The 24,189-nt window shown below is 47.0% G+C and overlaps 2 protein-coding genes and 1 long non-coding RNA gene across 5 annotated transcripts; 2 read left to right on the top strand and 1 right to left on the bottom strand.

Annotated features, from left to right (window-relative positions):
- Positions 1-4,348: 4,348 nt before the first annotated feature.
- Positions 4,349-10,151, bottom strand: LOC309889988. Of its 2 annotated transcripts, XR_014319359.1 has the most exons (4): positions 10,049-10,151; positions 8,954-9,091; positions 7,456-7,667; positions 4,349-4,795 (listed from the first exon to the last, which is right to left on the bottom strand). It is a non-coding gene; the product is annotated as an uncharacterized lncRNA (long non-coding RNA). The 2 variants fall into 2 exon arrangements; XR_014319360.1 differs by lacking the exon at positions 4,349-4,795 and having other exon boundaries at positions 7,356-7,667.
- Positions 7,966-10,049, top strand: LOC309889987 (cyclin-dependent kinase 4 inhibitor B-like). The gene is made up of 2 exons (XM_082783304.1): positions 7,966-8,384; positions 9,449-10,049. Exons 1-2 carry the CDS (start codon positions 8,244-8,246, stop codon positions 9,716-9,718), a joined length of 411 nt encoding a protein of 136 aa, XP_082639430.1. The 5' UTR covers positions 7,966-8,243; the 3' UTR covers positions 9,719-10,049.
- A 3,384-nt stretch (positions 10,152-13,535) lies between the features above and the next one.
- Positions 13,536-23,046, top strand: LOC309890424 (cyclin-dependent kinase 4 inhibitor B-like; the record flags this gene model as incomplete). 2 transcript variants are annotated; one of them, XM_082784281.1, is made up of 2 exons in its annotated part: positions 13,536-14,127; positions 22,612-23,046. In XM_082784281.1, 2 exons carry the CDS (start codon positions 14,059-14,061, stop codon positions 22,894-22,896), a joined length of 354 nt encoding a protein of 117 aa, XP_082640407.1. In that variant the 3' UTR covers positions 22,897-23,046. The 2 variants fall into 2 exon arrangements, with proteins under 2 accessions (XP_082640407.1, XP_082640406.1); XM_082784280.1 differs by lacking the exon at positions 13,536-14,127 and adding an exon at positions 19,902-20,045.
- Positions 23,047-24,189: the final 1,143 nt, after the last annotated feature.

Genomic DNA, 24,189 nt, shown 5'->3' with positions numbered 1-24,189 from the left:
ATCCCAAACCACTGTGGATTGCAGCACAAAATATGCGTGCCCATGAAAAGTGATGAACCTGTGGCCTTCTCTCCTCTTTGAGCATTGTCTGTGCCTTTGAGCCAGGAAAAGCAGCATTGGTGAAGTGAATTTTATGAAGGACAGCAGGGTTATAGAGTGGCTGTAGCATCTAACCAAAGGTAAACAGGCATATGAAGAGCCATATTGTAATTTAAAAGCGTGAGAAAAAGGGCTGCTCAGGGGACTATTTTTAACAGAGTATTGTTAGACTGCAATCAGCAGGGAGTCTGCTGGCACCCAGCAGATAGCCTCTCCAGTGTCATGATGCCTCTTCCACAGTGAGAGGACAGAGATAATTTAATCCATATTTCTAAACAGGATTGTTCTTCTATGTTGTCTTATCAAAGCTTTTGTAGGAAGCACTTGATATGTAGGAAGTTTAAAATGCAGCATGACATAAATTTAACATGCTTTACTCTTGAAACAAACAAACAAACAATAACAACAACAACAACAACAACAATATAAAATAAGTCTGACAAAGTGAAGTTTTAATTACAAAAACATTAACAGTTTATCTGGTGTAAAAGAAAAGGACAATTAACAGAAAGATCTCCTCAGGTGGGAATAGTTTCATTCTGCACTACACCATAACATGCTCTCTTTATCATTTAAAACCACCTAAGCTATCCATGTCCTATAAAATGTCTTGTTCTGTCTGTATATGCATTATACAAATCACAAGAACACCAGCAGTGCTGTATTATCAATTTGAAGTTGTTTTAAAACATTTTGTGACAAGACAAAATATTTTGGCTAAGCTTGTCCTAAAATACTTGATATTAAAGCACACTTATTGTTCCACCTACTCACATTTCGGCAACCATTTGATAAACTACAAAGTTAATCCCTTTCATTACTCTATTTACAGAAAACATCTGTGTGCTCATGTTAAAAATAAACCTACTATATCTTAAGTCCAAGGTCATGTGCTTTTAGAAACCAACACGGTATCACAGTAGGCCTTTTCTGACCATGTGGTATCTCCTTGTTTATGACTAATTATGATAGCTAAGAACAGTAGAAGTGTTTTTATAAGTCAATTTTGAGCTTAGCGATTGTTGCATAGAAAACATTTTCATTGAGGATTAAAATATTTTTACCATGTAACACTGAATTTGATTGCCTGATCAGTCTTGTTTTACTGTGGGAGACGTTTGCTTTCACCATCAGCTACATCTGCAGACCTAATCATAACACACATTTCTGCCTGAAATTATTCAAGCAGAAAATAATTTTACTTATAGAGCAGGACATTTTTTTGACCATGTCCCAAAAAAAAAATCTAGTAGGAATGTATTTCTAGTCACAAAAAAAAAAAAAAAAAAAAAAAAAAAGAGCTAGAAACACCACCAAACACAAAGCAGAACACAGACTGAGACCAAACACATCTCAGATGTGTAGGGAAGACTTAACAGTGTCTGATTTATGCAACGTAAACATTTCAGCAGTAAGTACAAGCTCTCAAAGTGCATGTTTGCATGGGCAGATATTGCACACATATTATGCATTCAGTATTTTACTAAAGCTTATTTTGCTTGCAAAATAAGCTGCAAACAAGCTAACTGGACAATAAGACATGTTGGGTACACTACTGTAAACTAACTAACTAACTAACTAAATAAATAAATAAAGCAGCATAGTAAAGAAATTCCAATGCTAAGCACCATCCAACCATTAATTGCACAAAAAATACTGAATGACTTCAATTAGATCTACTGCTAGTACTTTCCCCTCCCACAGAGTTTTGGCTGTGATTCAGGCTCAGTCTCAAAACTCATCCCTCTGCCCTTCACTCTGTCTCCAGAGCTGCATATTGTCAGTGTGGCAGCAAAGCCTGCAGCTCTAATACATGCTTTTAAAACAATCTGGTAAGAAATGGAAAGCAAAATAGTTCATATTCAAAAGTGGAGTGCAAACTGGACATAGGCTAAAACTTCATCCTATGTTTTTTCATCTCTTGTACGATACTTACACTTCTAGCATTTAATGAATATTCTGGAGAAACAATGCTGTGGTTAAAGTCAAACTACTTCCCCACCACTCTGGTGAATTTTTGAGCACCTTAGTGTGGCCAGTCCAGGGAGCAACTCTATCCTGCTTCCTGCTTTTTGATAGCCCCAGTGCCTGAGCTTATGTGATTAGGTAGAAGAAAGGTCTTAGCTTTTTGCAACAGTTTGAAAATATCACCCTAGTAATTGACATAATTAATGAGTAAGGTAAAGATCATGAAAAAAAATGGGTTTTAAAGTGTGATAGTCTGGAGCATTTATATGGTGACTCCTGACTTGGGCTTGACAATAGCTGGTGAACAGCATCCGGCTCCTTGTATTCCCAGTAGTGCACCAGCAAGCTCAGGAAGATCAGGCATGGTACTCCTGATAATTAATTTTCAAGATGATCTACAAAGGAGAGTGGGTTAAAGGGAATGAAAACTCCTAGTGCTTTTCATTTCCTCAAAAATTCATGGACTTTACAAAAGCAAGACAAAACTAATTTAACAAAAATTCTTTGCAAGTCAGCTTTTAAAATGTCTTGACCCCCCTATCTCCCCTCCCTGTGTTACTTTCTCAAAGATAAGGCAGGCACAGCTACTAAGTGAAAAATCCAGAAACATTCACTGCACTCTCAGCTAGCAAAGCTCTCTTTGCAATCAGATGGCAAGATGATTGAATAATAAAAAAAATGTAGAAAGCAATAAGCCCTTGGTGTCCATGGGCTAAGGGAAATTAAAATTTCGTATTCCAAGATTTCTGTATGTTGGAATAATTCACCTAAGTGCACCCCCAACCCCCCTACATGGAATAATTCACATCCTTGTGAGTGTGAGTTGCCTGTATCTCAGAAATCTTTATCCTTTGTTCTTCGTTGGGGTCAAAAATACATATCTATATAGATACAGCAACTGATAATGATAACTGACTGTAAGACTAAACTGAAACTACAGATTCCCAGCATTACCTCATATACAGCTAAACTGTGGTGAGAAAATTGGTAGCCTTCAGCAGCTAAACTGAAGCACGCTCAATCAAATAGAAAAAGCTAACATGATTTTCCAGTCAGATCTGACAGATGCATTCAAGCTGAAACAGAAGAATTGTCATTAATGGTGTAACTCCATATACATATGCTTGAGGACTGTGTTAAACGTTTAATTAAAGAACTGTTCAGTGAGAATTTAATGCAATTCGGTAACCTACTTACTGATTGTGGAAGATGACTGCTGTGTCTGCTGTGTTAAGCTCAGTTCAGCTCCCAGTTTGCACGTTACTTGTCTTACAGCCTTTCCTCAGACACTCCAAAAATGACTGCCCTGAAACTGCAGAAGGCAAGGCTCGTGTACAGGGTGCACAGCAGCATTTGGCATGTGGCTCTATGTATTTCAAGCATGTCACAAATTCAGTAGCCTTTCTCCTTCTGTCTTAGGGGCCTATGAGCCCAACCCTTACACATAAAAGTTAGCCACAGAGATGGAGTGATTTTCTAGATGCCATATAGGTAAGCAATGGAAGATGAGCAAGATTGCTTAGACTCCAAGCTGTTCTGCTACACAGATGCCACAAAAAGTAGCTGGGCATGTGCTAGACTTTCTTGACTGTTTTCTGGATTCTGCATTCATGGCTCTGTATTCAGCTAAACCTTCGGATACGTAGAAATCTGCATATGCTTTGGTAGCTCACAGCTCTCTGGCATTGCTTTGTTTTCTAGACTGAGTACCTACACTACCACTGATGCAGCTATTCTGGGAGAACATCTCATTGAAGGTCCCCAGGAAAGCAAGTGGCATACCCAATGTGGTAACCTCACAAGGAGCAAGTTTAAAGCTCTCCTTCAGTGAAACTATAAAATTAATACCTTCAGTAAGAATTGCAGTGCACACAGGGAGTTCGTCACAAGCACAGCTAGGCAAATAGCCATGAAATTGCTGGACTTTTGTCTCTGCAGGGTTTTGCAGTGCTTATGTCCACATTGTTTGAAAAAATGCATAAAGAACAACTGAAAATTATAAATAAATAAATAAATAAATTATAAATAAATAAATAAATAAATAAATAAATAAAAGTCAAATTCCAAAGTCATGTCAATACTGCTTTAAAGAGACAAAATTAAATTGGAGCTCCTACTTTTACTTCCACTTGGAAGAAATCCAGAACCCGTGTTTCTCTGTTCTGATCTATTTGTATGTTTGTTTCCATATACACAAGGAATGCTAAGTCATCAGTGGTGACTATCTTCCCCTTTCCCAAAGAAACAGACCCAGCAAAGGAAGAACAGAACATACTGCTCCAAACATAACTCCCTGAAGGATGAAAGCTAATCTGTGACAAATACGGTAATTATTTTTTTCCTGCATAGTAGGAACTAGAAACTAGAAACTAGCCTAGTTTCTGCCAGACCAAGCAGAAGAAATCAAGGAAGAAAGAGACTTTTTTACAAAGATGGATTCTCCTCTGCTAAGGTTAAGTCTCTCTGCTGTCAGCAAATAGTACCTGGGGGGAGCACTGAATGGTTGCCTTCATTTAAAGGTAAGCAGACCTGCTGCTCTTACAGTAGTGTTATCACTGGGCTGGCGGATTTTTAAAACTTCCCACATATTCTCTTAATTTGCATGAATTTGTTTTGTTTTCAAGCCCGAGTGATGATATCCCCAAAGAGTCTTTTTAAGCTGTCTTGCTCCATTCTTCTCAGCAGACATCTTCAGTCATTTTCAGGAGTCTGTGATGTTTATTCTCCCCTGTAAAAACAGTGACAGAATTGAAAACAGTAATATTTACTAACTTCCACACCTGCTTTATCAGTACAAGGTACTTTAAGATTCTACTGCAGAATAACTTCATTGACAAGTTTTTCAAAATTCAAAGCTCTGTAGCCTGCACTAAACTGCATTTTGTTGTGGCACTGAGCTAGAGCTGTTTGCTCACGTCATAAAACACAGTTTTTCAAGACCATTAATCAGTGAAAACTATGAAAATTTTCTGTAAGTAATGTTTTCCTTTGTGGTAAGCTCCTTTTGAGTAATATTGAGCTGATTATGTGTATGAATAGTAACAATTATCTTCCTGAATCTCTCAACATTTTTCTTTTTTCCTTTTGACTGTAGAAATTGGTATCACTGCAGTGCTTGTGGGGTATGTCTTCTTGCCAAGGCATTTTGTCAAGGTTTATATGCATATTTAAAATGCCTGCACCACACATTTGTAACAGAGTTGCGAATGGCATAATGCCTCCCTTACAGATCGTTGCCAGGCCATGATTGCACAATTTAATCTTGCACAATTAACTCTGAAACCGGAAGAAGGCACTTCAAAGAGTGTAAAAGTCCTGAAAGCTGCCACTGATTGGGCAGTGAAACTGTCTTTCCACTAGCAACAGCATATTTAAAGCAGAAGGAGAACACTGTCTGAGATTCCAGCTCCAAAGCCAGGCTGTTTTCAAGTGGTATGTTGTATTTTCCCTCATGGACGGGCTTTCACTTCTTGGTCCGGAGAATAAGCATTTATGGATTTGCATACGCACCTTTTTTGAACTTAGACTGCATTTCTCTGGTAGTGTGGGGTGCTGGATTTTTTTTTTCTTTCCCTGAACTTCTGGAAAAACCACTAAATATGCTTTATTTTTTATTCATGAATATTTGACAACGTTGTTTTTTGAGGTTTGTAAGAAATCCCAGACTCTTTGGAGAGCAATGTGAAGAAAGGTTTTTGGTTTTGAGCATCTTATCTACCACATAGCCTTGCAGTAACAAGAGATTTAAAAAAACAAGTACAAAGTCTGTCCTTCTTTACAGATAATTTTCGTGATTTTTGTTTATGAAAAAAAAAAAAAGCAAGCCCTGCACAAAATATTTACACAGATCCTTTATAAATGAACTGTTTTTTATTTCCTTATGGATGAATCTTATTACTGGCAGCAAAGCACTGTCAAAACCCTTTTTCTGCCACTAGTGCATATCTGCCTTCTAACTGCCAGCTGTGATCTGCATTCTGTCTCTACCAAGCTGATTCTGTAATACCATTGTTCATCCCGCTGCTGTCAAAATTAGTTTGAAGTCTTTTTAAGGCTTAGCTATACTACTTGGGAACTGCACTGTAAAGTGGTTTAGATGTCAGGATGTATCGATTTTTTTTTCCTTTTTTCTTTTCGTGATTATAGAAGTCTGAAATGTCTTTCTTTTTTATTTTATTTTTATGGCACCTAAGACTTGAATGCAAATCCACTACGAAGAAAAGAGATAAAGAAAAAAAAGCAAAACAAAACAAAACAAAATTAATTAATTTAACCAGAGTATCTCTTAATATCAAGAAACTCTTTGTCCTGAATGGAACTTCACTCGTTCCTACACATCTGAATGTAGACATAGCAGTCGGTGTGAATGCGTAGAAACGGGATTTGGCGCTGATTCAATTAGAGGAACGTGCCACTCATCGCAAATAAAACCACAAACAAACTGAACACTTTACACAGTTTTCATTGGCCACACCAGTTAGCCACCTTCTGTTTGTTATCGGTGGAAATCACCGGCACCGTCTGGTACTGAAAACAGAGGGCTTTCTTGATAGTATAACTGTGCTTTTCTAAGGTATTGGGCCAAGGAAGAAATGTCATCGTTTTGGTAACAGCTGTTTCACGTAGAGATACGGGCAGCATGAATGCAGGAGGATTGAGAAACGCAGGCTGAGCGGAGTTATGACAAACCTCCCACGAGAATGACCCTGGAGGTTCCGCCTGCCTGTCGCTGTGCACTCAGGTGAGGAGAGAGCTCCTTGTCACGACAGCAGCGACCGCAGCAAGGGCTCTTTCCTCTCTGTTTTCCCCGCGTCCTCTCGCACGGCGAGAAGACCCCTCGAGCCTCATCTCCCCTCAAGCAGTGGGTCTGGCTGCGGGTGCGGGGCGGCGTGCGGAGCCCCACATAGCACGGACGGGGCGGACGGACCCTCGTCCCCCGGCCCGCCCCGTGCCCGCCTCTCCCTTCCTTTCCCTTCCCCGCCTCGGCCGGAGCGGGGCAGCGGCCGGGGGGGAGCTGTCCGTGGTGCTGCCACCGCCCCGAGCCCCCCGCCCCGCCGCGACCCCGCTCCGGGGGGAGCCCGTCGGGGGGCGCGGCCGCTCCGAGGGAGGGCTCGTCCGCGCTGCGCGGAGTTTGTGCGGAGGAAGGGTTCGGAGTCCCGGCTTGGTTTGTTATTTAGTTTTTAAATGTATATATATATATATATATTATATATATATATATATATATATATATATATATATATATATATAAAGCGGAGAGTTCAGGGGGAAAATGGAGGCGTCGCGGCCGCCTCTCGGTCCTGACGGCGGGCTCTGTGTGTCGCTGCATGTCGTCTGTCGCCCGTGGCTGTACGAGATGAGGAAAGCTCGGCAGGGTTTGCCGTTTACCTTAGGAGGGTGGAGCAAGATTCCGCTGCCCGTGGGCGCCCAGAGAGGGCGGGCAGGCAAGGCGTGGGAGAAGGAGCCGCAGGAACGCGATGCGGGAGCGGCTCCCCCGTCGACATCACCCCGCGCTCCCCGTCGTCCTGCGGCAAACCAACACTTATCCCGGAGTCCTTTTCCACACTCTTTGCTCAGGCACAAGCGAAAACGGTGTTGCCCTAAAGGGAGAAGCAGGGGGGGAAAAAAATAAAATATAAAAAAAAAGGGTGAAAGAAGTGAGGCGATGGGAAGCGCCGAGCTCCCTGCCCTCCCGGCCCGGCTGCGGGGAGCAGCTCGGGCAGCAGCGTAGCCGCACAGCACCGCACGGCGCCGTGCATCAACGTGCAGCACCGCACAGCACCGCGCAGCACCGCGCCGCCCGCTGGCCGCCTCGCCCCGACGGGGCCGCCGCGGGGCCGCTGACATCAGCGGCCGGGCAAGGCGGAGCCCGACGGGGCCGGTCCGGGGCGGTCCGGGGCGGAGCGGCCCCGGCTTCGGGGAGAAAACAAGCGGCGGGTCGCCCCGGCGCTGCCCGCGGCCCCGCAGGTGGAGGCGGCCCCGCCGACGGCAGCGCGCAGGCGGCTCGACGGCGGCGGCGGAGGGGGCCGGGGGCGGCCGGGGACTGCCGGGCGCCGTCGCCCCGGGGGTGCGGGCTTGGAGCCGGGCGCGCCCATGGGCAGGGCGCCCCCCGCGGGCCGGCATCGCGGCCGTGCGGCGGCCGCGGCGGTCGATGTGAGGCCGGGCGGCGCCGGGGCATGGCGCAGCGGGCGGGCAGCGCGGCGGCGGACGAGCTGGCCAACGCCGCGGCCCGCGGGGACGTGCAGCGGGTGAGGGAGCTGCTGGACGGCGCGGCGGACCCCAACGCCGTCAACTCCTTCGGCCGGACCCCCATCCAGGTAGGGAGCGGCGGGCAAGGGGACAGCCCCCGGGGCAGGGGTCCCGACGGCGGCCACCCCCCGACGGCCGCGCTCGGCGGCTGTGCAGCCGGTGCGGCACCGCGGTTCCCGTCGCCTTTGTGGAACTGCGAAAGCCTACAACGGCCGCAACAGAGAGGTTTTAGTTTCAGCAACCCCGGACTTTGTTTTAACCAACTGAGATAGGATGACTCAGAACCGAGAGCTTTAATGCTCATCTCGCAATAAACGTGTAATAAAAAGTAACGAGGCAACTTTTCAGAAGGATTTACCCCTCCGTCACATTGTCACGTTCTGCTCTATACGCCTATTATTTTTTCCTCTTTCCCACGGAATAATATATATATATATTATACGTATATACGTATACACATATACGTATATATACACACATATATATACTGTTTAAATACATATGTATAATTTATACGTTGTTTAATATATACAATATATATAATATGTATGATATATATAATGTATTTATAATATATATTATGTTTATACACATATTATATATATATATATATGTATATATATAAAATTGTTCTCACGGTGTATTAAGTGACGAGCAGAAACATCCGGGTGTAAGAGCCTTGCCCAGCAGACACTGCAGGTACACAGCTATCTCTCTCTGGGGGACTGGCTGCACCCATTTTACAGTCCCGTGAACGTACAGACAGAGGTAGCACCTGGAAGAACAACAGAAATTAGATTTATAAACCCGAGCTAATTTCCGATGTGGTTCTAGACAGCTTCTTCACAAATTTTAAAAATAAAACGAATCAGGAATAATGAGAGGAGCTATACGCAGGACATGCTGCGAGGACTCGCAGAACTCTCCCCTACAAAATGTCGGTGCAGCATTTCACCAGAAATACCTGTCCGACGCCGTCCTCTGGCGTCCTTTTTTTTTTCCGCACCCCTGCGCAAAACGGATTTAGCCTGAAGGTGCGACGGGGCGCGCGGGGAAAAACGCAGCCCAGGGGTCCGCGGAGCCCCCCGTAAGGGCCCGCTGACGCCGTGTCTCCCTCGCTCCCTCCCCGCAGGTGATGATGCTGGGCAGCCCGCGGGTGGCCGAGCTGCTGCTGCAGCGCGGCGCCGACCCCAACCGGCCCGACCCGCGCACCGGCTGCCTCCCCGCGCACGACGCGGCCCGCGCCGGCTTCCTGGACACGCTGGCGGCGCTGCACCGCGCCGGGGCGCGCCTCGACCTCCCCGACGGCCGCGGCCGCCTCCCCCTCGACGTGGCGGCGGGGGGACCCCACGGACCGGTGGGGCGCTTCCTGCGACAGCCCGCGGACGGACCCCTCTCCTAATTTATGGCCCGGGGTGGCGAAGGACGGCGGGGTTTTGCCCGCCCGTGCTTTGCGCACCTTCACGCTTTGCCCTCCTCTCTCTCCGTTTTGCACACTGTGAAGATGAATATGAAGGAGAAAACTGCACGGACGGCACAATCAAGCTCTCGTGTCGTGGCTGGGCGTCGTGTTTGCCCTCCCTCTCCGGGTCTCCCGCTCGCGCTGCTGACCCCTCTGCCCAAAACTGCGAGGCACCTTCCCCCATCTCCTTTAAGTAAAATAGGACAGCGGGAGCGCTGAGGCCGGTCTCTCCCTAGCAGAACAGTGGGAAACTAAGGCTTTGGCAAATACCTTCTGAAAACCACGTAAGGTGCTGTGCATGTCTGTGCATGGACCCGTGGCGCATCTGTGGCTCCTCTCATGAGGTCATGAGGTTAGTAAACATGGGACCTGGAAGGAGAAAATGAAGAGTGATTTGTGTCTCTGCAAGCCCGATGCCGCCCTTGCTTGAAGTGATACGTGCAGGTGACCTTCCCTGAGCTACTGCAAGCTTAACGATATTTTGCAAGAAATGATGGCGGTTGCAAAACGAGGGCGTCACGTAGATACAACTTAAAAAAACATATGTCCATGCTCGGCCCCAGCGTTTCCCCAATCTGCCTAAAAGTGGAACACTTGTTGAAGAGACAACAGAGCCGAAAGACATTACAACGACTCTGCTCCTGCAGGAGGAGCGGGACGGAGGAGGGGGAGCTAGATTAATCGCCCGAGGACTGATGCCTATCTCTGTGGCTGCACCAGGGTGGGAAAGACTCGCGTGAACCTCCCACGCGCGACAGCCCCGGAGCTGGTCACGGAGAGGGCAGCGGGACGGAACGGCCAGGCAACTCCTGCCTCACACCCCGGAGTAAACCCTGAGCACTACCCGTGAAGAATCCGAGGGAAAAAGAGGTTTCTTTTTGATGTGCGTTCACGGTTTCCACCTCTTTTATGCATAAACAGTAAGAATAATATATATACTTATATATAACTTAATGTAATTTATTAAAATACGCCATTCGCGACAATATAATTTCATGCAATGCCTGCTTAATAATTTTTTTCTTGTAAGTTGACATTTTATAAATGCGTAATTATGCCGTTTATCTATTTAACATGTCCATTTCAGAAAAAGATAAGCACATACATATGTGTATATAAAAGCATTTTGATTATTTGTAAAGCCTACGTTTCTGCTTATCGTTGATTTTTTTTTTATATGCAACACGTTCACTCTAAATAATGACCACATTTTTACGCACGTAAAAATGCAACACGGATTTAGCCTGAAGGTGCGACGGGGTGCGCGGGGAAAAACGCATTTTTACGCACGTAAAAATGTACGAAAAGCTCACGCTACATTTTATCAACACTGGTTTAGTTAAGCATTGCCGAGGGTCTTTATTACGTACGTATGTTTATGTAGAGAATAGCTTTTAAAATCGCGGCGGGGGATGATGCCGCTCTATCTCTGGGCGCACGGCGCAGCCGCGAGCGGCGGAGGACGGTGGCGGGCGGGGGGCGGCGGGCGCTGGGCTGGTGGGCGTCAATAGCCGGAGGGGGGCCGGGATACAGCTCGGGCATGGATTTAGAGCAAGGCTGGAGCCTGGCGACCTCCCTTCGTACGAAAAGTAACGGTTTAATGAGCTACTCCTCTAGCCTCAGCTAGACCGGGATTCCTAGTTAACAGGTCGTTTTCGCTGAGCACCAGAATTTGATTTAAATCATTTCCATTACGGACTGTGAAACAAAAACGACAACAACAACACCAGTTATAAACCCCACAGCGTCGCATAAAACCGGTGGGGAGAAAAATAAATAAATAAATAAATAAAATTAAAAACACCAACTCCCCTCGGTTGCCCTCCTTACACCGCCAAAAGGTTCCCTCAAAACCCACCAGGGCCAAGTGCCTAATTGCCATAAATCTACCTCACCGCCTGGGTCTCGATACCCTTGCCCACTGCGGGGGACACTCACCGGGGGTGGATGGGGGTTCCCCGGCCCAGGGCTGGCTCGGCTGCGGGAGCTTCACCGTGCGCGTCGTCTTCCCTCACCGGCACCGGCTGCGGGGCTGGGAGCCCCCTGGAAACGACAGCGGTTGTGAGCAGCAGAAACACAAATTTCCGAGAGCTCCGCGCTCAGTGCCCCGCACGTCTCGGTTTTGGCACCGCCGGTGCAGCCGGGCAAGGTGGGATGGATGCTCGGCCAAGCGCTCAGCGTTGGTGGGTATTTGGGTTTCTATTGAGCAAAGCGCGCGCCCGTCCTCCCACCGCCGCTCCGGCACCTGCACCCTGCAGCCCGGCGGGTGCTGCGTTGCATTCGTTTCTCTCGGTTTTGCCTTGTGCGCCAAGGGACGACAAAAAAAAAAAAAAAAAAAAAAATCAGAAAGAAAAAAAAAAAAGCACAACAACAACCCGCTATCTATCGAAGAGCCGCTTTCATTTCGAAATGGCTGATTTCAGTCACCCGTTTCCCAGGCTCTAAAGTGGATTCGCTCCAGGCAAAAGCGCTACGGGCTCTTCTTCACGAGCATTGTCACGGTTACTCCGTGCCCGGGCAGAAGAAGGAAACTTCCATTATTTTCGGTGTTATTTCTGTTTGTCCAGCCAGGGGAAGGAGGTGTTTGTTGGGGGTGGGGAGGGGGGGGGTCCCGAGGGGGGGTCCCACCCGCATATATTCAGAGCTGTCTCCCCTCCCCTGCCCGGGGCCATCCCCAGCGGCTCCCTGCAGTCCTTGCACACCCCCACCCCCCCGAGCCGCGCCGAGCCGAGCCGTGTCCAGCCGGGCCGAGCCGGGCCAAACCGAGCTGAAGAAAGAGAAGGTGCTCCCGCAGCACCGGCAGCCTCCCAGCCCACCGCCCCTCTCCGCGCTGCGCACCGAGGTAACCCCGACACAGCGACAGGGGGGTGGGCTGGAAGGTGTTTTTTTGGGGGGGAAGGAGGGTTGTCCCCTCTAGGACGGGACGGGGACGATGGGGGACCCCAAGCTCAGCCCGGCGACAGCGCCTGCATCCCACCCGAGGGGATGCGCCGGCAGGTTGCGACCCTGCGCTGCAGCCCCCCGGATCGTCTCCCGTCCTCCCCCCGACCTTCCCAAAATCACAACCCCCAACCCGAAAGCAAAAGCGGGCCGGTATCAGCGAGCACGGCCGGGGAAGGGGGCGGCGGAGAGGAAGCAGTTAATTACCCGTGTCTGTTACCGGCCCGGGGGGGAGAGGAGACGAGATCCGCTTTTTTAATTTTTTTTTTTTTTTTTGTAATTATTTTCGCTCCGCTATGCAACGGCCCCGCGGCGTATTCAAATGGCCACGTGACGAGGAAATAGCTGCTCGCCCGGGCCAATGCTGGCCCGCGCTCCTCGAGCGGCACGGATCCGCTAGCCACCGCCTCCGGGACCCGGCCGCGGCCCCGGGGGGGCGGGCAGGGGGTCGCGGGGCGGCATCACGCCTCCCTCCGCGCGGCACCCGCGGGTTTACCCCCGAAAAAAATAAAAAAAGAGGGAAAAAAAAAAGTGAAATCATCCCCCCCCTCCCTCCCCAGGCAGAACGGGAGGCGGTGTGGTTGCGGGGGGGCGGGAGGGAGGCAAGGACATGTCGTCAAGGCTTTATTTGAAAGCCCTCAGAGGGCTGCGATTGGACGCGGACCGGTCGGCGGCCGTGCTCAGCGGGGGGAGCCGGTGAGAGGAGAGAGCGGCCCCGCCGCCCCCCCCCGGCCCCATCCCCCGCCGCCCGCCCGCCTCTCGAGGCAGGAGCCATCACCATCATCATCATCATCATGATGGGAGGTGTTTAACGGCGGTGGGGGGAAGGGGAGGGAGGGAGGTAAGGCGAAATGAGGAGTCAGAATTAGCCAAACGGAAAAGAGAAAAATAAAAAGAAAGAAAGAAAAAAAAAAGGATACAAAAGGGAGAAAAAAAAAAGGAAAAAAAAAAAGGATAAAAGAAAGGAGAAAAGAAAGAAGAAAAGAAAGAAGAGAAGAAAGAATAGAAGAAAAGAAAGAAAAAAAAAAAAGAAAAAGAAGAAAAGACAGAAGACAAGAAAAAAAAAAGGAAAAAAAAAAAAAACAGAAAAAAAAAAAAAGGAAAAAAAAAAAAGAAAAAAAATCCTCTCCAATGAATGGAGGGTGAGGGGGCCGACTCACCGTCGGGGCCCCATCGGGGCGGTATTTCTGCCGCGGCCCCGCCGCCGGGGGCCGCCAGGAGCCCATGCCCCCCCGGATAAGGTGCACCGTGCGCTGCCGGCGCCCCCGCCGCCGCCGCCTGGCCCTGGCGCTGGCGCTGGGCTGGCGCATCTTCCGCGGGGTCGCCGCCGCGCTGCGCGGATGCGGGCCACCGCGCCTCGCCCTCAGGCTGGTCCTGCGCAGGAGGCGCCGCGGGAGCCCCCGGCACGGGTAGGGATCGGGGGGCGCCGGGGGGGCGGCCAGGAAAAGGGGAGGGGGGTTGCGGAGGGGACGGTGGTGGCCGCCGGGAGCGATCGGGCTGCACCGGGAGCACTGTTTGCACGGTCTCGGCAGCATGCTCTTTTTTTTTTTTTTTTATCTTTTCTTTCTTTTTTTCATTATTTTCCCCCTTTTTTTTTTTTTTTTTTTTTTTTTTTTTAGAGCGGCAGGTTACTGACAGCTCGGCACGACCTATTTCTGCCTCTTCTCTCTCCCCCACTCCCCGAGATATTTTCTTTTCTGCTTCTCTGCTCTGCTCTCAAACCAAAATAACCCCACCGCCCCTCGCAGTCTTCCTGGCGAACGAGGAACATAAACTATTGCCCTGAAGAGAGAAAATGGCCACTGCTTCCCGAGCATGTTTTACTTTTCACTGCTGCGGCCGACAGGGAGATACACCGGCCTGTTCTGCCTGTCCTCGCTGTTACATAAATACCCACAATAAAGGGTGGAAAGGGTAATTAAAACTAATGCTCACGGGACCTCCGGAGACACCCGGAGCTCGGGTGCTGCGAGAGGAGGGCTTTTTCCTGATTTCGGAATGCAAAACTGGACTGCTGAGGATCTGCGCAGTGCAGCTTGGGCCTCCATCATTGTGTACAATCGCAGACATAATGAAAAATAAAGCGATTGTTACGTTTTGTGAGCATTTAAGGGTTGTTTTGTAATATCCTCGTAGAGGAACACACACCCTCCTCTAACCGAGAACACAGACTGGAGCTATGTAGAAAGGCAGAGGGAGGAGAGAAGGAAAATCGAAATAACTTTCTGAAAATACCTACCAAAAAAAAAAAAAAGTAAAAAAATGATATATTTTTATAGGCAAACAACAAAAATAAACCCATCATTCTATTATACTCGAGGTGTGGGGAAAATAAATTCACACTGTGCCTGCTCCAAGCTTCGGTTTAATCACTCACAGCGCTTTCTGACGATCCAGTGTAGTGATAATATTTTTTTTTTTTTTAAAAAGAAAAGAAACAATTTCTAGTTTTCCTCTTGACCTTGAATTACCTAGTTTCTTGCATGTTTAGTAGGCCTAATTTCTTATTTTTTTTTTCATTAAATAGATGAAAAAGAAACCACAAACTCTGTCTGACACGGAAAAGCACGAATGTCGAGTGTAAAACATAAATATGTAAGGTGCTGTTTATCTCGCAGTACATGTGAGGTAGCAAGGACAAAAAAAAATAATAATTAAACAAACAAACAAACAAACACCTTCAAGGATCAAGCAGTGTGGTATCTGTTCTTTTCTTTTTTCCTCTTTTTTTTTTTTTTTTTTTTATTTTTCCACACTTGGCATAAACTACTTTATTCTTTTTTCTTTCTTTCTTTCTTTTATTTCTTTTTTTTTTTTTTCCTTTTTTTTTTTTTTTGTTTCTCTAAAGGGAGATCAAGGTCTCCTAAAATTCTAGTTAGGTCTAGAATAGTGGCTGAACTTTTCTGAAAAGCAGATTCTAAAGGATACGAGTGGAGCTAAGACAAGGGTATGAGTTTTGCAAAGACGAGATTTTCACTTTTCCTTAATTGCGGTGCTTCCAACATATAATGTAATAATATTAGAGTTACTTACACAAAATGCACATAAGCATTTTGGTGGCTTAGAGACAGTGAACACAGAGACACAGTCCTCGGGAACTTTCTTTGCAGGAAGATGGTGGCTTCATATTTGGATTAGTTCGAAATATATTTCAGGGGGAAAATAAGTTCGGGTTTATAAAAACTTTGTGTTTCGTAAATAATGGATTTTTAAATAGGCTGCTTTTGCCCTTCTTTCCTATTTAGAGGGTCGGCTGCTCATCTCTAGGATTGTTCAAGATAAAAATGCTGAATTAGATAGAACACAGCAAGTTTTAATTTTCTTTCTTTCTTTCTTTCTTTCTTTCTTTCTTTCTTTCTTTCTTTCTTTCTTTACTTATTTTCCGAGCATTAGGGGAGAGAGAGAGAGCTCTTTTCGTTGAAGCAGTGTCGAAGGAGCTGCTTCTGACCCCCGAATGTGTCTGAGGCAGGGACCTACACTATGTAGGTCAGTGGGAGCACTGCTAAGTGTATGCGCCTTGTCAGAAAACTGTCTACACGGTGACCTATTTTTCCTGCAAAAATCGACACCTATTTTTTCGAACAATTTAAAAAGATTGTGCCTGTTTGTTTGCCTTTGTGTGTGTGTGTGTGTGTGCGGGTGTGTGCTTATTTATTTGTCTTTGCTTTGCTATTTGTTTTTTAATGATGGTAGTAGTGTTTTGCCTGACAGATACTTAATTACTTTTTGTAGACTGTGAGATGGTTACATGAAGCTATTAGTTTATTTCACTTTCTGATGAATCCGTATCTCAAAATGGAGGAATGAATTATTATATATGTATGATTATTATATATATATGTATATGTATATATTTTCTTTTCTTTTTTTTTTTTTTTTTTTTTTTTGGTGGGGGGGGACTGTGTAAGAAACGCACATAAGGATATTTTCACTTTATCTATGGCAGCAGATCACATTCAGAAATATGTTCTGCCTAAGTTTACAACAGACAAATAGGGAAACAGAAAACCACGGTATTTATTTTCGTATGTATTTCTTTGTCGGTGATGTTTTTTATATTTTTCATCTCGTCTTTTATGAACAAAAAACCTCTGTTGAGCAACTTCTAAAAATTAACTCGTCTGAAATTAAGGTGTTAGATTTTATTGCTCTTACCCAATATATGCAAATGTTCCGAGATTTTAACCTGAGAGGTGGAAGAATACTGTTCAACCATTTCTATTCTTCAGCTTTGTTTCATTTTTAGCATAGATCTGATTTTTTTTTTTTTTAATGTAAATCAGGTTACTTCCATGCATCCTTTCCATCGCATTCCCACTCCTGTCTTTCTTGCACCTTTTTCCGCCTATTTACAGGCGAGGGAATGCTGGTGTTGTGTTCTTTATACTTTGTCTTTTTATGGCATTTGAGTAAGCCGTAAACTGATTAACAAAATACTTGTTAGAGCATAAAATAATTAAAGTAAATGTTTTGAAGTACGTGGCTTGTATGTGTTAGTGTGTGCTGTTGTTACCGATTTTGTTTGGCTTTTATTTGGTTTGTTTTCGGTGACGGTTGTGTTTTTTTTTTTTTTTTTTTTTCTCTAAAAGAGAAAAAAACTAAGCCTGATTAACTTTCAACAGGGCATAAAATGGCTGCTTTTGGTAGATGAAAATTACTTTCTCCGTGCTGTTTGCTATTATCAAAATATCTCAGAACAATTCTCAGGATTCCCATAGCGTGGTATGGAAATGAATCTGTTTTCAGTGTCAAAGATCTGTATTGCTGAGAAATGGCTTTAGAAAGAAATAGGGGGAGAAATGGAAGGTAGTGAGACTATTTAATGTAGGCTGATCTATTTGTCCCCTTCAGGAACACATCTCTGCAGTAACATTATTTTGGGTGGATTATTTGGGGGGTGGCCTCTCCTCCCTTTCCCCAAAATGTAAGCACAATGCAAGAGACTTTTTCAAAATACATTCACCCAGACTCAGCGATTATTTACTTTACTTCTGAAATGACAGTATGTTGTCGTGTTTTGATTAATTTGAGGTCATTTGTTGGTACTAGAATTGTGCAAAAGAGGATTTACATTTGTGGGGAAAACATCATATGATTTTAGTAATAGCAGTTACAACCGTATATTTTTAACGGCGTAGCAGCTTGACGAATGTTTTAATTGTTGTTGTTTGTTTTTTGTTTGTTTGTTTGTTTTGGAGGGTCAATATTGCTAGCACGGGGCCGTATTTTATGTTTGACGCTATCCTGCAATTTTGCAGGTTTCAGGAGTTTTATTAGACGATGCAGAGATGCAGGAGATGCATACAGCATACAGGCCGTCTGACTCCCCTAGCAATTTATCTTCACTTACAAATATACTGATGTGCGAGCATAGTTGCTTTTAAACTTAAATATTCGCGGAAAGACACGCATGCAACGTATTTTATACACAAACACGAGTGAATAAAATCTATTATCAGCAGCATTTCGTGGAAATAGATATCACCCATGGGCAACATGCAGCCCAGCCGTGCCTTAGTGCGGACTTAAAATGTGAAGGCACTTGACAGGCGTAATCGAGGAGGTTTTGTTTGTTTGTTTGTTTGTTTGCTTGCTTGTTTGCTGCCCCCCGAATTTGTCTTTTCATGCCCATGGCACGAAATGGCAGAGAGCGTATGTCATGGTGGCGCTTTGCCTGTTGAATGGGGGACACTTTCCTCTTAATTCCTTCGGCTTCGTGGACTTCAAAAAAAAAAAAAAAAAAAGAGAGAGAGAGAAAAAGAAAAAAAAAAAAAAAAAAAAAAAAAAGAAGGAAAAGAGCACTTTAAAACAATGTTGGTGGATTTCTTTCTTGTTTTATTTCTGTATCCTGTGGCCGCCAGTCCCTGCGCCGTGCGCTGCGGCCCCGGTCAGGAAATTTCCCCCATCCCCTGAGTGGCCCAAGATGGGGGTAGTTCGGTGCTTATTTCTCCACATCCAAGCGTGGTCGTCGGCCTGTAAAGAGGCAAAATCTCGTTTTTCTTCGCCAAAATCCCACGTTGTGCCCGGACGGAGTGGCCGGGTTAGTGCCAAATTGAACAGAGGCGTTTCTACGTGGCGGGCACCGGTGGTCGCACGGTTTTTCTGCGACTAAAAAGAGGAGATTAGGGAACTGACATTGAAGAGAGAGGAAAAAAAAAAAAAAAAAAAAAAAAAAAAAAAAAGAGCTTCTTTAATCTCTTTTCTGTGTTTGCTCATTTCTGTGGAGTTTACCCCTGCCAGACCTCGGCGGTGGCTCGGGGTCGCCCCACTCCCCGTGGGGGCTCTGCGTGGGGGTGGGAGCCTTATCTTGCATCGCCTCCCTCACCTCCCTTCCACACGTGTCCGCCCGCCGTCCGGAGGGGCTCCGGAGCTCCTTGAGGCTCCCCTCCGACGGCGGGGTCTCTTGCGGGGGTGAGGTGTGGGGTCCCCGGAGCCCCTTTGTGGGAGCCTCTTTGTCCAGCGGGGACGAAGGGGAGGGAGGAAGGCGGGTTGAGTCAGGTGCTTTGTTTCTGGGGTCTGCGCTGCAGCCGGGCGATGCCGGCCCCCAGCCGCTGGTTGCGGGGCTGTAGCGGCGCTCCGTCCCGTCGGGGTCCCGCCGCGGGTCTCCCTCCCCACGGAGGCTTTTGCGGAGGCCGGAGAGAAGCAGTCCTCTTCTGCCGGGTGCCACTAGATGGATCACTGACTTCCTGCGGGGGCACGGAGCTCTTCCTCATCCGGGCTGCGGGGGCAGACCCCAGACCCACGTTACCAAGGGGCTCGGGGCAGAGCCCCCCTATCCCCCACCCGGAGGCAGAAGGGACATTCAGCCCTCGCTCAGCGGCCTCCCTCCGCCCCGTCGGGGATCCTCCTCCGTGTCCCACTCGGGATAACCGCGGCGTTATCCCACCTGCCCGAGCCGGGGGTGGGGTCGCAGAAACTCGGAGGGGGACGCGACCCCCACCCGTGCCACCAGCCCCCCTCAGGCTCACCCGCAGCAGCCGGGGACTGCACCTCTGGTGCTGCGCGTCCCCCCCCGCCCTCCGACACTGCCCCGGGGCCCGGGAGAGGGGCCCTGGCCGGGGTCCCGGGGTAGGAGGGGAGGAAGGAGGAGGAAGAAAAAGAGGAGGAGGAGGAGGAGAAGGAATAGCAGAGACTAACGGGTGGCGATAAAGGGGAGCGGTTTGTGCTATCTCCGGCGGCAGTGATGCAGGGACCCCCCCGGGGCAGCCCCCTCGGGGACCGCCTGTGCAGCGCCGCGGCCCGCGGGGACCTGGCAGAGGTGCGGGAGCTGCTGGAGGCGGGCGCGGACCCCAACGGGACCAACTCCTTCGGGAGGACCCCGCTGCAGGTAGGGAGCCCGGGGCGGGACGGGGGGCTCTGGGCGGGGGGCTCTGCCACCGCTGCACCCACCCCCGGAGCCGTGGGCGGAGGAGCCGCGGGGTGAAGGCACTGCACCGCTCCGCACCGCTCCGCATCGCGCCCACCCGACGGCTCGCCGCTGCGGGAGGGCTAGAGGGGCGCCACCGGAGGCAAACGGATTGTGCCAGAGGTAATCTGAAAGGAGAAGTGGGACCGCCAAATCCGCTTCCGAACGGGTTTGGGGAGTTGGCTGCACTTCAATCGTCTTTATATATATATATATATATATATTTTCACCCAAGTATAGTCTTTTTCCTAAAAGAAATCGAAGGGGGACCACATGCTAGTATTTCTGTGCAAAAGAACGGCACAGGAGACGCCGCAGAAATTGTCACAGAGTAGAAATTGTGACTTGCAACGATGTACACTTAGTAGTCACTATTATTAGTGTTTTTAATATTCAATATTAATCGGAGGAAGAAATTTGAACTGATAGATAGAAGCACCACTGTGTAGTGGAGTGGTTTTCCAGGGATTTTGAGAGATAACAGTGTATTATAGACATATTTAAGCTGATTTTTTTAAAATGCTCGCTGAGCAATTAATACACCGTGATTTAAACTGCAGCTGTGTATTTCGTGATGAGGTTTTCTCGAGTTATCGTTTAAACCGGTGTATTTAATGTCTCACCAGCTAAGCTGAACGGCCATTTTGGTCTTTGCACTTCATATGTGAAAGGAAATATTTTTTCTAAAATAAGTTGCAGATGGAAAGAGATAATAACCACTGAGAGAGTAATTCGTTTTGTTTTTATTCTAGGTTCAAAGTCCAGGAGAAAAAGGTCTCCTTTCTTGTTTTGTTTGTTATTTTTATCTTTTTGTTTCACCTCACTTCAGAGTGAGAGTAAGCTGTTTCCCTTACAGTAACTTTGCAAAATGGCTGCCAGACTGATATGTGAACTGTCTGTATGTGAAAAACTATAAACAGAAAATTATAAATAGTGACAGTCCTAATCATTTTCACTCTCGTATGGTAAACAAACCAAAAAATAGTGTTCCATAACCGGACTATTTTCAGAAAGAAAATAGTAAGAGAACCTATTGTCTCAAGATATCTTCTACAGTTTTAAAATTCAATTTACAGAGGTTAAAATTCATTTGAAATCCACAAGGAAAATGCATGAAGTAAAACTCCAAGTGACTTTTTTTTTTGTTTGTTTGTTTGCTTGCTTTTTTGTTTGCTTCTTTGTTTGCTTGCTTGTTTGTTTAGTGGTGCACGATCAAACCTTTCCAGAAGTGTTTGCTTTGGGTTCAGTTACAGAGTAATTGTAGCAGCAGAGTAATGTGAGTTACCCCCGCATACCTCCTGCTTCCTTCTGAGAAGAAGCACACATTTAGCTAGAGCTGAAAGGAAGAAAAGACTCAGGCAGCCAAATCAAGGCCAAAAGGTGCCAAATCTTTTGAGAACCGCCCAGCCCAGCTGCAGTCATGTTTAATGGGTTGGGGAGCTGTGCTGTTCACTGATGTATTAGTAACATTTCTGCCGAGTAAATGTACATGCCATTTATGTTATTTGTCATTTGTCATCTATGTTATTTGTCATTTATGTTATATACCATTTTTGTCCGTAATGTTGTATATATAATATAATATTGTTATATTAATATCGGTACATTGTTTTTGTACAGTTATTAAATAATGTAATTATCACATTGTTACGTTATGCTATATTTTTTTTCTTCTCTTCTCTTCTCTTCTCTTCTCTTCTCTTCTCTTCTCTTCTCTTCTCTTCTCTTCTCTTCTCTTCTCTTCTCTTCTCTTCTCTTCTCTTCTCTTCTCTTCTCTTCTCTTCTCTTCTCTTCTCTTCTCTTCTCTTCTCTTCTCTTCTCTTCTCTTCTCTTCTCTTCTCTTCTCTTCTCTTCTCTTCACTTCACTTCACTTCACTTCTCTTCACTTCTCTCTCTTTTTTTTCTTTTCCTTTTCCTTTTTATTTTCTTTTCCCATTGGTTCCTTTTTTTTTTCTTTTTTCTTTTTTTTTTTTATTTTTATTTTATTTTTTTTTTCCTTTCCTTACTTTTCCTTAGTTTTTTCTTTTTAATGTGGACCAGAATATATAGACATGCGATGCATAGTCTGGGAATCATGCATATCATAGCCCTCATTTTATCTCTGCACGTAGCAGTGTGCACTTATGCAGGTCAAGCCAGCACACAGCCGATAAAGTAAAGTGCAGCCCTAGCCCCGCAGCCTCGGGAACTGCAGTGGTTTCGCACCCCATGGGCGGCTCAACTTGATCGGAGCCGCTCTCTCACACCCCTTCCTCAAAGGGACGTGGGAGAAGAAATTATGATGGGGAAGAAAAGGGCTCAGGGGTTGAGATAGGATAATTTAATTATCCTTATTATCCTCCGCATCCCCGGCCATGCCCCCCTCCCCAACTCCTGCCCACCCCCGCCTGCTGCCCGGGGCGGGGGGTCTCGGCGGCCGTCCCCCCACCTCTCCCTCCCCGGACGGGGCGCCCGCTGACGCCATGTCTCCCTCGCTCCCTCCCCGCAGGTGATGATGCTGGGCAGCCCGCGGGTGGCCGAGCTGCTGCTGCAGCGCGGCGCCGACCCCAACCGGCCCGACCCGCGCACCGGCTGCCTCCCCGCGCACGACGCGGCCCGCGCCGGCTTCCTGGACACGCTGGCGGCGCTGCACCGCGCCGGGGCGCGCCTCGACCTCCCCGACGGCCGCGGCCGCCTCCCCCTCGACGTGGCGGCGGGGGGACCCCACGGACCGGTGGGGCTCTTCCTGCGACAGCCCCCGGGCGACCCCCAGGAGAGGGACGCCGAGCGCTGACCGCTGAGACCCCGCCGACGGGAGCCGTCCTTTCCCCTCCTGCAGACGGCGAGGGAAAGGGGATGCTCATGTGCGTGTGCTAAATTCGGCGTTTTGCCCGCTCGCTGCTCAGTTCGTCTCCTTCGGGCACGTTTGGCTTTGCCGCTTTGCTCGCTGGATCTCTCTCTCCGGCTGCATGGATCTCTCTCTTCAGCGCGGTTTCGAGGTGGAGACGATTTTATGCGTCGTCGCACGTCCCCCTTAGGGCTTTGTAGTTCCGCTGCCCCTTCGAGTTTCTTTCTTGCAACCCTTTGAAACAGTGAACACTTTGGCCACCCCATTTTTAAAATTTTATTCGTGCTCAATTCTTCTTCCCCTACCTCTCTGCTCAACTTCATACCTACTGAAATTAGAATCAGGAAGCTACTACGATATATAAATATATAAATCCATGTATTAGTTTACAAATTTATCCAGGGAGATCTCTCCCTGTGTGAAATCAATTGCTAATCGCTTACATAAACTAATACAGATGACCAATACGCATCGTTTTAACATTTGGAAATATTCCCTTGGTTCAGAAGTTCTTGGTAAAAAGACCCATGTTTTTATTGCAGCTTGAGGGGTCTCCAATCGAGATATTTGGAAACGAAAACAAAAGACCGTGCTCCCTTGTAAACCTGAATTTCTTCCCACACATTGCCTCTGTTTGTGGTGTTACTTTTATTGTTATTTTTTTAATTGCCGTTTTTGTTTTTCTACAAGATTTCCATCGTCTACACAGCGTTCATGTTATTTACGTGTGATGAGTTCCCTGTTATGTTTCAGCGGCAAAATATCAAAGAGGTTGGCTTAATAAAAACAATCTTTGTGTTCAACTATTAAAAGGTCCTGTCTACAGCACTGCTCAGTATTGGTTGGTGTTATTTATTTCAACTTCGTTCGTCTCTCACGTTTTGTTTCTGTGTGTAGAGATGCACACACGCACAGCACACTCACACACATCCAATGCAGAGGGCTTATCTGCAGAGCTGTGATTTTCACCCACACGCTTACGCTCGAGTTAAAAACATTCTTGAAACTTGGCAAATGCCTTGTTTAAAAGAAGCCTTGCAGCACGACGGGAAAGCCCAGCTTCACCTCGTACCTTCTCATGATTTTATGATCTTTTTACAAACGGATCATTTTGTTCACTTCCTGCTGTAGTACACACACTGTAGCATAAGACGCCATGGGCATATCTCAAGCCTGAAATATCTCATTTTTTCCCGACTGCCCAAGATGCGGGAGCACTTCTCTTACCCATATGTAGGA

This window comes from Aythya marila, assembly GCF_965140915.1.
Source record: "Aythya marila genome assembly, chromosome: Z".
NCBI classification, from domain to species: Eukaryota; Metazoa; Chordata; class Aves; order Anseriformes; family Anatidae; genus Aythya; species Aythya marila.
This window is presented reverse-complemented; position numbering and strand designations above follow the sequence as displayed.

Bases quoted from the DNA above. Each gene is read 5' to 3' on its own strand.
- LOC309889987 (XM_082783304.1), top strand. From the start codon at position 8,244: ATGGCGCAGCGGGCGGGCAGCGCGGCGGCGGACGAGCTGGCCAACGCC. The intron at 8,385-9,448 runs GTAGGGAGCGGC...CCCTCCCCGCAG, and splicing joins TCGGCCGGACCCCCATCCAG to GTGATGATGCTGGGCAGCCC.